The sequence below is a fragment of the Labeo rohita genome, chromosome 4 (genome assembly GCF_022985175.1).
Source record: "Labeo rohita strain BAU-BD-2019 chromosome 4, IGBB_LRoh.1.0, whole genome shotgun sequence".
Classification (NCBI taxonomy): domain Eukaryota; kingdom Metazoa; phylum Chordata; class Actinopteri; order Cypriniformes; family Cyprinidae; genus Labeo; species Labeo rohita.
The window spans coordinates 22,150,562-22,163,092 of NC_066872.1; the positions used below are offsets into that span (position 1 = coordinate 22,150,562).

The 12,531-nt window shown below is 36.5% G+C and overlaps 1 protein-coding gene across 1 annotated transcript; it reads left to right on the forward strand.

Annotated features, from left to right (window-relative positions):
- Nucleotides 1-196: 196 nt before the first annotated feature.
- nup50 (nucleoporin 50) lies at nt 197-10,660 on the forward strand. Its single transcript, XM_051107681.1, has 8 exons — nt 197-332; nt 1,012-1,090; nt 1,233-1,316; nt 1,403-1,595; nt 5,026-5,643; nt 6,419-6,500; nt 6,582-6,700; nt 9,528-10,660. The coding sequence occupies exons 2-8, from the start codon at nt 1,022-1,024 to the stop codon at nt 9,725-9,727; spliced, it is 1,365 nt and encodes a 454-aa protein (XP_050963638.1). The 5' UTR covers nt 197-332; nt 1,012-1,021; the 3' UTR covers nt 9,728-10,660.
- The last annotated feature ends 1,871 nt before the right edge of the window (nt 10,661-12,531 follow it).

The following is a 12,531-nucleotide window of genomic DNA, read 5'->3' on the forward strand; positions in this document are numbered from 1 at the left end:
TTAGCTTACAAGTTATTATTAAACAAACTTAAACATTCCTTGCGTCCTCTTCACGTCTCCATACCATGGATGCTGCACTGAGAGACTGCATTTCCCACAGACCCTTGTGGCCGCTACAGCTCTTTGCACATGCGCAGTGTGAGGCGCGAGTGCCGCTTCTCTGTGCGCATGCGTAGTATGCTGTTCTGTGCGCATGCGCAGTGTGAAACGCGTTTGTAAGATGGCGGTGTGAGCGCGCGGCCTGCTCCTGTATGCGCGAGATTCCCGCGGTCATCATTCAAACACTTGATACTGTGTGTGTGGCGCGAACGGTTGGCGAGAGACTGTGTGAGGTATGTGTAGAACTTCATAAAATAGTGATTTGTTTCACACGGGTCCGTGTTACATCATATTCATATTTACTCAAAAACCGGCCCGTCATTAGCACATTTAAAGCATCATATTCACATAAACGTACTGTATCAACAGATAAGCACATTGTGATTATAGTATATTGTGATTTGAATCAGATATTAAGCGATTAAAATCATTTCTGAGCTGTCTAATATTCATCTGCCGGTAGTTTGCGCAATCGGTAACGTCATTCAAATGAAATGCGCTTTAAAGACCTAATTAAGGAGTCATATTGTTAACATCTAAGGGCTTTTTAGCACTATTTGAGTTGTTTTAGTTATTATAATGTGTTTTGAATGTTCCCTTACCTTTAATGAGTCAAATTTAATAGTACGGTTAAGAACAGAAGACTAAATTAGGTCTGTTACAGTCAATTGATATTTGAATATTGGTCTAGGACCCGGTCCTGCTTGTGTACGTCAAGTAAAGCTAGTTAACAGGCCTGCAAAACTGACGTTAACCCGTTTCAAATTGTCTGCTCTTTGAGTATGCTTCTGTGGTGAAAAACAAACGTGAAGATTGTTTTTCTTTGTTAAACAAGTAACCTTTAACGTTACTTTGTAATGTAATTTAGCCTTTCTCCATTTTATTTGTATTTGACATGTTTATATTTGACAGCTGAGCTGTGATGGCCAAGCGGATAGCGGAAAAAGAGTTGACGGACAGGAACTGGGATCAGGAAGATGAAGGAGAGGAGGTGTGACGCTTTTGTACACTTCTACATTTCACTGTCAAGGCTCTTTACATTTGCAGTGGAAACACTTTTATCCAAAGCATCCTAAAGTTAATTGTTTCAACCAAGAACAATTTTGTGTGAAAAAATTATCTTGTGTCCTCAGGCAGGAACATTTTCAATTGCGAGTGAAGATGTGATGAAGAATCGCGCCATCAAGAAAGCCAAGCGTCGTAACGTAGGAGCAGAGGTAACGAGTCTCTCATGTCCCGGCAGACATCCAGTTATGTTTTCCAAGAGTGTTTTATAGATGAGGTTTTTTTTGTTTTGTCACAGGGAGAGAGTGGAGGGGCTTTCAAAGCATTTAAGGGGTTCTCTCTGACCCCTAACACAGGGACGGCATCATTCTCTGGCTTTGGTAATGGTGCTGGTTTCAAACCTCTGTCCAGCCTGACCAATGGCAGCGTAGCACCGGTGGCCCCATCCTTTGCTGGTTTTAATGTTCCCACGTCAGCTAAAACTAACAGTGGTAAGTTTTTTACATTTAATGGGAAGTCCAGGGTCCAAAATAAACACTTTGTCTTGGGCCAAATCTGAATGAAATTAGGTTTGAGTGGTAAATGAAATGAGTTACTGGTTAGCTGATAACTTAATTATGGTTTGCAGAAGTAACCGATGATATAAATAGCAATTCATGAAACAATAGCACATGGATTCTTTTTCCAATAATCACTGTGCTGCCTTTTAATTAATTAGTCTGGAGAAGTTGACGCAAGTTAGCGAAAATTTTTATCATTGTTTTATATTTTATTTAATTTAAATTTCGTTTTTGCTAGGGGTGACCCCGAGTAGTTGATGATTTGATGCTTCAATAGGATGAGCCTGATTTGACTACCAATTTCTCAGTCGAATCTTCGCAGAGGTGTTACGAAACAAGGATCATACCATTTTGGCTCTATGCGGGTGCTCAATGACTGAGACAGAAAGACACTTTTAATAAATATTTTTAACGTGCGTGAATAAATCCAAACATCCTTGTGACAGATTCAAGTTTCACTTTCCATGAACCGTAGTCTTGGCGGCAGGGACTTAAATCTTTTACAAGACTCAAATTGACAGACAGCAGGCGTGTTTCCATTACAGATTTGTGCAAAACTTTGGCGATATTTTATAAATGTCGATAAAAAAGTATTGTGAAATGTCAAAGTTTCCATTAACCTATGTTATGCAACTAAAACGTAATTTGTTCCTCTTGCGATAAGTCATGTCAACGGAATTTGGTGGGATTTAGACAGATTTTGGCTTTATTTATTTGAAAGAGGCGTATGCGTGTATCTTTACAGAAGCAGCGCAGAGAGCCGCTTCAGAAACGTGTGCGACGCTGCTGGTTTAAACATAACATCAGCTCCAGTGACTGTGTCGGAGCCGTTACGTGCCGCAGATGCGTGCAGGGTACATAGTCTAAGCATTAATATCAGGGAAAGCCCCTTATACTTGAGAGTGGCTACGTATGAAGTGTTTCTTGAAGTTTATGGTACATTGAAGAATGGTCATGTGTCTGTTTACATATGCCATGTGACCTGTAAATGCGAAAAAGCAGTTTCCATTGCAATTTTGTGAAATATTCCTTTTTCGAATTGCCTGAAAAACCACCTCATGCAAGCATGAATCCTAGTGAATCCTAGTGAACAGAATTCTTAAATGCTTATTAGAGTGTCATGTTCATACCTTAGCAGTATGCTAAAAGTCAGGTTTGATGCGGTTGTAATGTAGTTCTCGCTTTCAGGGTTTAGTTTCAATTATCTATCCATGTAGATAGACAGCAATGCAGCTCACTACAGTTAGGTCTACACTGCTTTGCTGCAAAATAAGGAAGCAAAACTGCTTAATTCAGTTGATTACCAAAAAAAAAAAACCTTACAAATTCCCCAAGCAAGCATAGCAATGTTGTTTTTTTTTGTTTTTTTTTAATGTCGTTCCAAACCCTTAAAACCTTTGTTCATCTTCGGAACACAAATTTAGATATTTTGATGAAATCTGAGAGCTCTCTGACCCTCCATAGACAGCAGGGGTTCTACCTAATTCAATGTCTAGAAAGGTACTAAGAACATTGGCAAAATGGAATGTGACGTTAGTGCTTCAACCATAATTTTGTGAAGCTACGAGAATACGTTTTGTTAAGCAAAAAAACTAAAATAACTTTATTTAACAGTTCTTCTCCTTCACGTCACCTTAGCGCCATTTTGGAGTTTACGTGCAGATCAAAGCACATGCATATGTCGTAGTACAAAATTGTGCTAGGGTGATGCAGAGGAGAAGAATTGTTGAATAAAGTTATTTTAGTTTTTTGTGCAACAAAAAGTATTGTCGTAGCTTCATGAGATTATGGTTGAACCACTGATGTCACATGCACTTTTTTGTCGATGTTAATCTAGGTGCCTTTCTGGACCTTAAACATGGTAGAAACCTTGCTGTCTGTGGAGGGTCAGCTCTCAGATTTCATCAAAAATAATCTTAATTTGTGTTCCAAAGACAAATGAAGGTCTTACGGGTTTGGAATGGCATGAGGGTGAGTGAGTAATGACAGAATTTTCGTTTTTGAGTGAACTATCCCTTTAATTGATTTTTTTTTTTTTTATATAATTTTATTTAGACATAGAGCACGATCTAGCACATATGATGTGCTACCGTTTGCCTCAAATCCGAGGGTGAACTGATGGAGTACTCTGACAATATTGCTCTACATTCACAAATCATCTTGTAGATGGGGCTCTTTCTACCTTCATAAATAATCCAGTTGTTTGTGGCTCACTTTGGATATGGTCTCAATTCATATTCTATTTTGAGCAGAAGTGTTCTCAGCTGCTTTTGTATTCCAGCTCTTCATTTGGCAATCACAGGGACTGTTTATCCTAAAACCACAAACTATTATTTTTAGTGTTGTGGCATCAACCAAATCTGAAATGATGCCCAGCACTGAGCACATTCAGAACTGGCTTCCTTTCAGTTCAGGAGTTTTACAGTCACACAACCAAGGGAAATGCATTAGTATGACACAAGTTTTGACAAGACATAATTTTAAAATTAATTGGTGTGTCCATCTAGCTTTGATGTAATACATAATTAAAAAAATATATAAGTAATTATAACTGGTAAGTGTTACCCCTGGTAAGTGTTAAATGCATTTATTTTATATATTTAATATTTAAGTATAGTTCAAGTCTATTAACATTTACTGACATATTGCTCGAGACTTACTGATATAAAAATTATAATTAAACTTTATTTGGAGTACTACTTGTGCACAATGCACATTTCTTAATATTAAGCCTAAAATATGTTTTAATGTCACTATTGACGAGGATTTTATGATCTTTAAATAATATCAGTCTGTAAATGCGAAATATTTAAAGTGTACCGAAAGTGTACTTGTAATAGTTCCACTTTAGCACAATCTTAAGCATATCTCTAGTTGAACTTCAGCACTACTTCCGCACACTTGAAGTGCATTAGGTACAAAATTAGATATTTCAGTTTAGCAGACTTTAAATATACCAAGCACAACTGCATGGGTATTTTTATTAAGTACATAATACGTAAATGTACTTTTAGTATACTTAGCATGAAATGTATTTTAGATGTATATTAATTTTTGACTAGGGACACTAAGGGAAACCAATCTATGAATTTCTTCTAGTCACTGCATACTACATTGGCATGTGATAAAGTATTTGAATTCTGGCACATTCCCCTCCTCCTGCTTAACATTTTTAAGAAAACCAGAATTTGTCTATAGGCGTTGCCTTTCAGTGCCCTTATATGGGTCACATATCTGTTCATGACTTAAAATGACTTAAACATTGGCATTAAATCAGGTCATATGGCTTGAATTGGCTGCACTTGTTGTAATATTACAACTATTACAGGTGGTCACCTGATGTCTCTCCTTTCATCCTCAGCTCCCTTAACGTTTAACAGCTCCACCCCATCCAAACCCACAGATGATGTCACCTCTAATGGCTCCGCCCCCAGCTGTAAAGAGTACAACCGGCAGCTCACCGCACTAAACTGCTCTGTGCGAGACTGGATCACCAAGCATGTCAATGACAACCCCCTGTGCGACCTCAACCCCATCTTCCGTGACTACGAGCGACACCTGGCCAGCATTGAAAAGAAATATGGCAGCGGCGCGTCAGACAGTGGGGCGGAGAGCGCATCATTTGGAGGAGAGCAGAAGCAGCTTCTGAAGAGCGGAACAACAGCTTCTGTTTCCGGCACGAGTGCTACTGTGACCGCGTCAGTCACCAGTGCAGCGCCACAGCTCTTCTCATTTAAAGACAAGGATGCTCCTACAGCAGACAAACCAGCAGCGGTGGCTCCTCCAGGCGTCTCCTTTAATTTCGGCCAGAAGGTGGACAGCTCTGTGCTTGGTGCACTTACGTCCAGCGGAGCACCGTCTTTCTCGTTTTCTTCCTCTTCCTCCTCTTCAGGCGTGTCTTTGTTTGGATCAGCAGTCAGTAGTATCAGTCCTGCGGTGCCATCCTCTCTGAATGCAGCCAGCAACAGCCAGTCTGCAGGTACGTTAGCAACATGTGCTGAGTGTGTTCACTAATTGACAGTCAAAAGACAGGTTCTCACTGTAAGTGACGTGTCATTTAGTTTGTATTTTAAGGCAGTTTTCTGTTTCATTTCAGTTTATTTAGTATAATATATAGTATTTATTGTAGAAGAAATGGACAGTCTTTACCAGACCTTTATAATTTCATTAATGTACAGAACATTCTTCATTCGTTAACAAGAAAGAAAAAAAGAAATTTAGGCTGCAATTAACAACTATTTTGCTAATTGGTTAAATTAAATTAAAATTAAAAAAATTAAAAATATCACTTTGTTTTTGGGGGAAATTGTTTTAAATAACAGTATTTGAATAGCATATTTTATATTTATATTTATATTGTCCATTCTAGTTTTAAAACAAAATCTGCAAATTGAAGTTTCTTAAAAATCTAAAGATATAATATCAAGATATACATCGTTCATTGTGTAAAAAACATTGTTTTTGATTTTCGTATAAGTGTTTTTGCAGGTTGCATTTATTTAATTATTTATTTATTTTAACTAAACATATTAGTTGTCTAATACATATTCAATATGGGCATTAGGTTCTAACTGATGATGAAATTGGCTGTGGGCTTTCATTATCGATTTTCCTAATTAGAACTTATGCATAGTTGTATAATTTAACATGAGAGTGCTCTCACAGAGCTAACATTTATAACAGGATTTTTATTTTTGCTAAATGTTTTTGTAAAATGTTTTCTCATTACTTTACTGTGAATTTTTCTGTTTTAGATGAAAATGGGGAGGAATCAGACGAGCCGCCCATTCCTGTGGTGAAAGAGATCAAGGAAAAAGACGCCTTCTATTCCAAAAAGTACACATCATGCCCAGTCACTCAATCTTTAAACACATCTAATTTCTCTCATACGTCATCTTTCAAATTGTCTTTCTGCAGGTGCAAGTTGTTTTATAAGAAGGACGGAGAGTTTAAGGAGAAGGGGGTCGGAACACTGCATCTGAAGATGGTGGCTGAGAGCAAACTTCAGCTTTTAGTGCGAGCCGACACCAACCTGGGTAACTGTCTGCATCTGTGTGTCGTCAGTGAACTGAATCTAGATACGTATTTATCTTATATGAAACTTTTAGGCTGATAATTGATGACAATAGTTCAGCTCTGTGTTAAAGTGATTGTGTTAATTGTGAGATACCAAGTCACAGTCACAAGAAGTAATCACAGTTATCACTGCAATTTTATCTCAGAGTGTCAGAAATGAAGTTGCGGTTGTTAGAAGGTGCATGGTGTGTTTAATTAACAGATCAATTATTAGAGGAAATCTGGATCCCCCTGCAGGGCATTTCATGACATGCAGTTAACTATTTTGTAGTTCAATTAGTTTAAACAGTGGCAGTCATCACCAGGTATCGTTAGTTAACAGAACATTGCCAAGTTGTCACTAAAGCGCTCCCTAAACATTATTCTTCTATGCTGATAGAGATGGGTACCGAAACCCAGTATTAAATCGGCCCCGGTGCTAAATTATGAAAGACTGGAGCATCGATAAACTCTGACGCTTACGGTTCTACTATCGGTACTGGAGAAATTAACAAAATAAACACATTTATTATTGCTATATATACATTATCTTGCTAATTCTATCTCCCCAGAGTCACCAGCTGTTTTTATATGTAATAATATGACATTTATCTGTGATGCATTTTTGCTATTCGCAGTTTAGAAGAGAGATTGTGCTCACGCAGAGGACCTACAGAGCGCACAATATGAAAAGCCCTGTTTAATACTGATGATAGATGACAGAGCTATACAATCAAACGTCTGCTTACATTTTAGAAATGTGGCTATATGATAGTAAGCCAATTTTATTGTTGGTTTCTAGTGATCATAAAAAAAGAAGATAGCCTATGAAGTAAAGCTATTCTTTCAACTTCTTTACCTTCACAGTCTTTACCTGCACAATTGTTCTTCCCTAAAACCCAAACCTAATATTGGAATCAGGACAATCTGTGATTGCTTCAAAATGCAGTCTTTACTGTGGCTAAATTGCAGAGCATGTTTGATAAAATGTTGAATCACAATCCATTTGAAAGATGCTGTTCCCCAGGCTGAATTGTGTGTGCTCGCGCTCCAAAACGGACAAGCAAAATACACTTTGGGCTTCGATTGTGCCTCCAAATGATCAAATACACACACAGTAATATGTCAAAGTGGCTGGCTTGGAGAGTATTCATTTAAAGGAGAAGTTCACTTCCAGAACAACAATTTACAGATAATGTACTCGCCCCCTTGTCATCCAAGATGTCTTTCTTCAGTCGTAAAGAATTTTTGTTTTTTGAGGAAAACATTTCAGGATTTTTCTCCATATAATGGACTGATATGGTGCCCCGAGTTTGAACTTTCAAAATGTAGTTTAAATGCAGCTTCAAACGATACCAAATGCGGTTGTAAATGATCCCACAATATACTTTTTAATGTCAAACGCTCGTCTTGCTCTTTTCAACCTCTGCTTTTTTCTGGTTCATGACAGTTAGTGTATGACGACAAACTCCTATCTCATGTTACCTTTTTTGTTAAGGGTGTTTGATCTTTGCATGTTTACTTTGCAAAGACTGGGTTGGAACTTCTGCAGCGATGTAGGATGGTTTTGAAATGATTTTTGAAGTTGAGGGAGAAAATACGATGGGTGTTTTTTGACATACCCTAACTGTCTTGAGCTAGAATACATAGAATTCAGGGAGAGCAAGACAAGATGTGTGTTTGAGTTTAAAAAGTATTTAAATTGTTTTTTTTTTTTAATGAAAATAACCGATCGTTTCGCTAGATAAGACCCTTCTTCCTCGGCCGGGATCGTTTACAACTGCATTTGGGATCGTTTGAAGCCGCATTTAAACTGCATTTTGGAAACTCAAACTCGGGGCACCATATCAGTCCATTATATGGAGAAAAATCCTTAAATGTTTTCCTCAAAAAACACAATTTCTTTACGACTGAAGAAAGAAAAACATGAACATCTTAGATGACAAGGGGGTGAGTATATTATCTGTAAAATGTTGTTCTGGAAGTGGACTACTCCTTTAATGTGTTTATGTAGTACAGATCACCAGTGGTACAGTTACCACTGTTTTGGCCCCTCTGTTTTGTTCAGCTCATTTAATTATTACATTACACAGAGTATAATTTAAACACAGTTTATGTCTTGGACGAGAACAGCTGTGAGAAAATCGTATCAATAATCACGAGTTTGTGTTTCTATTTGGCATACTATTTATACGCAGAATTTGACTTTGGTGTGCATATGATATGCAGTGGCTAGGATTAGGGGTGGGGGGGTAGGTGTGTATTATTATTTTTACGCCAAAATTGTGTATCATATGCACGCCAAGACATTGCGTATCATATGCACATCACAACTGTGTATCATATGAGTGGCAAATTTTGTGCATCATATTCACGCAAAAATTGCCTATTATATGCATATTATATTATATATATTGCTTATAAATAGCACGCAAAAGAAAATCCCTCACAGCTCCAAATCTGAATACGTTATATTTAATAAGCATTAATCTATCAACTTTTGCAGTGAAAACTATGCTACCATTTAGATGTTTAGGTTAAATAAGATAATAAAAAAAAGACAAATACATCAAGAACACATTCAGCTGATCAAAAGTGACGGAAGAATATTAAATTCTTTTTTGAACTTTTCAACTAGTTCATAATAATATGCATCATAATTGTATCATCATCACTTTCTTTTCATCTATTCATTTTTCTTTTCTCTTTTTTTTTTTTTTTTATATGCAGGTTTAGTTTGTATACATAACAGAACTACACATAGCATGTGATATATGTGTACTTACTGGCTTCTCTGGTTTTTCATAGGGAACATCTTGCTGAACATCATGGTGCCCTCTTCCATGCCCTGCTCACGAACTGGCAAAAACAACGTGATGGTGGTGTGCGTGCCAAATCCTCCTGTGGATGACAAGAACCCCAGCACACCCGTCCCAGTGCTCATACGTGTGAAAACGGCAGAGGATGCAGACGAGCTGCATCGAATCCTGCAAGAGAAAAAAGCCTAAAGCAGCATCCACCCCCACTCATATGTGTTTGACTGAATGTGGCTCGTACGACCCCATTTACACGACACACACATTTACTCTGTCTGTCTGATCTAGAACTGTTCGTTTGCGTCCAGTTAATCGTCTAGAAGAATGACGGAAACCGATCGGTTCACCTACTGTGAAATCACTCGTGGTCCTACTGTAAATGCTGCTCATTGTATCAGAGATGGTTGAGAAAAGTCGATCAATAATGATGACGGCCACATTTGTTATAGCAAAGACACGAGTCTGGATTCATCGACATTCCTTTGCTTTTTAATTTAGCTGCTATTTAAGGAATTCTTCGAGGTTTAGATGGAGCTGACTGTTTTACAAGAATCGTTTTGTTAATTTGTTTTTAATTCTGTGACTCGATTTTCAAAGGCAAGTGTGGAGAAGATCAGTTCTGTACAGTTTTCCGTGCTTGCGGGAGGAATTGTTTAGAGGTCAGTATTACATTGAAGATCTTGAAATATTGATTTGCTTCTAACTTTTTTTTTTTTGAGAACAAAATAGGCATCAGCACATTTCCACTGCTCTAATCAAAAGTAATTCCCCACAGTTCTTCATATGAGGAAGTGATCAGATAGACCTAGTTATTTTTTATATATATATATATCTCATTTTTTCACAGTACTTTCTGTGATGGTATTTATTTGGGATTATGGCATGTGTGGATGTTGTGTTCTGTACATTGAATGATCTGATGTATGTAAACCACAGAACTGCTGAGGTTGAGAATGAATGCTTAATGGCAATCTGTCTTGAAGATGATCTCTGGATGTTTTTTTTTTCTTTCCCCTGTAAGTGGCCTTTTTACTGCCTCACACGATGAGGTATGTGTTTTACGTGTTGAGCAGCACTAGATCTACCTTGCATTCATTTACTGGTGAATAAATCAAATGAACCTGACATGATTTGTTTCATTTCCAGCACACGCATGGTGGTGTAAATCACATTTTTGTACAAATGGGTATCCTACTTGCTGAATGAATCTTAAAGATTAAAAATAGTGTTCTAATTGACAATCTGTTGTATTTGGTAATTTATTGCAGAAAAAAATTTTAGTAACAACATGCTGTCATCAACTTACCATGTGATACTCCCTACAACCCAACATTTTGTCAAAAACTTACTAGTACTTAAACAGTAGTTCAAAGAAAAAAAAAAGGCTCTGATCACTCTCATTTCATTTAAAGCATTGTATGGACAAAAAAAAAAATCTTGTGCAAGGCAGGTTTAGATCAACATGATGGTTCTCAAACCACAGACCCAAATATCAGTAATAAGGTTGCAAACCTCATTAAACAAGTTAGTTAATACAGCAGCTTATTTAGTAGTTTGTCTTATGGACCGTTGATTTTATGTATTTTAATGGATAATGTATTCTAAAGGTTAAGCACCTACTTTCATTTGTTTGTTAAAGAACTGTCTATTAAGACAGCAGATTTGTGTTGTAAGATTCTGTTGAAGTGCTGCCCCCTTGTGTTTATGCAAGTTTGAACTGGAATCACTGACCAACCAACTCCATATCACAAGCATGAATTAAGAGATCCTTGAGTTTGGATTCATGATTTAATACCACTGATTTTCAAGATATATTTTCAGATGTATGCAAAACACAACCTGACATGCTTCTGAATATGTATAGACTGTAAATATTACGAAGTTTTTCTTTGAATAATTTTCTAGCAACAATAGAATTAAAATTAAAACTATGAAGTTAAAAAGATAAACAGAACTGATAACAGGGCTGACAAATCAATGTTTTCAAACAGTGGAAAGCTGCTGTAGAAACTAATAATGTTAACCATTTAGTATATACAGTAGTCAACATTTGATGTGGATCAAAACTTTTCATCAAAGTTGTCCTAAAACTAAAACAATACCTGTTCTTGTCTCTTTTTTTTTTTAATAATTTAAATTATTTTGTTGTTTTAATTTAAAGGGGGAAATGCTGAAGTAACATGCGAAATGCGGGAGGCAGTCGGGATATTGTTGTTTTTTTTTTTATTGATTGATTTTATTTATTTATTTGTAAAAAAAAATCATTTAAAATTCATTTTTACTACAATTAATTTTGGTTCAAAAGATTTTTGATGCTGAATTGGATGTGGTTTTATAATGGTTTGCTCACTGAGTTCTGTTTGTACATACAATCACCAACATTTAGCTATATAAATGACTTCACATTATTATGAGTTCACGGTTTGTGAATTCAATCTGAAAACCACTTTCTATTGCATTGTCATTACTGTCGGCATGCAGAAAACATACAGCATGATGTGCTGGTCAATTTGTTCTATGCAGTTCTTTTTAGAGAATCAATTGAATCAAACAGTTGTCAGCCTAAATCAATGACTGCCACAAATCATAGAATCGTGAAACTGTTGCAGATATGTACACATGTATACTACAAAAAAAAATCTGTCTAAATAATGTTTTGCAAAACAATTGCAAATCTATTAAATGTATTTATTAAATGTAACCTACAAATAATTAAATATATATATATATATTTGTAAACTGTAGTGCTAATTTTATGTTTAATTGGCAAGGCTTGGCAAACTAAGCAATTAAATATTGCTTTTTTGTATTATGCAAGCATATATACTAAAATTGAACTGAAATAATTTTAAAAAGAACCACATCAATGACATTTAGCGGCTAAGCATCAGTACTTCGAAATGTTTATAAACCAAAGTTTGAAACAGTATGACCAAAAAACTCCAAGGCCAGTAGTAATAAAATCATCTGTTTTGCCCAGCAGAGCCTTGTTTGCT

What these genes read in the sequence shown, in the direction of transcription:
- nup50 (XM_051107681.1), top strand. Translation starts at nt 1,022, where the DNA reads ATGGCCAAGCGGATAGCGGAAAAAGAGTTGACGGACAGGAACTGGGAT. An exon ending in CAGCAACAGCCAGTCTGCAG is followed by an intron (nt 5,644 to 6,418) that starts GTACGTTAGCAA and finishes TTTCTGTTTTAG; the next exon opens with ATGAAAATGGGGAGGAATCA. An exon ending in GCGAGCCGACACCAACCTGG is followed by an intron (nt 6,701 to 9,527) that starts GTAACTGTCTGC and finishes GGTTTTTCATAG; the next exon opens with GGAACATCTTGCTGAACATC.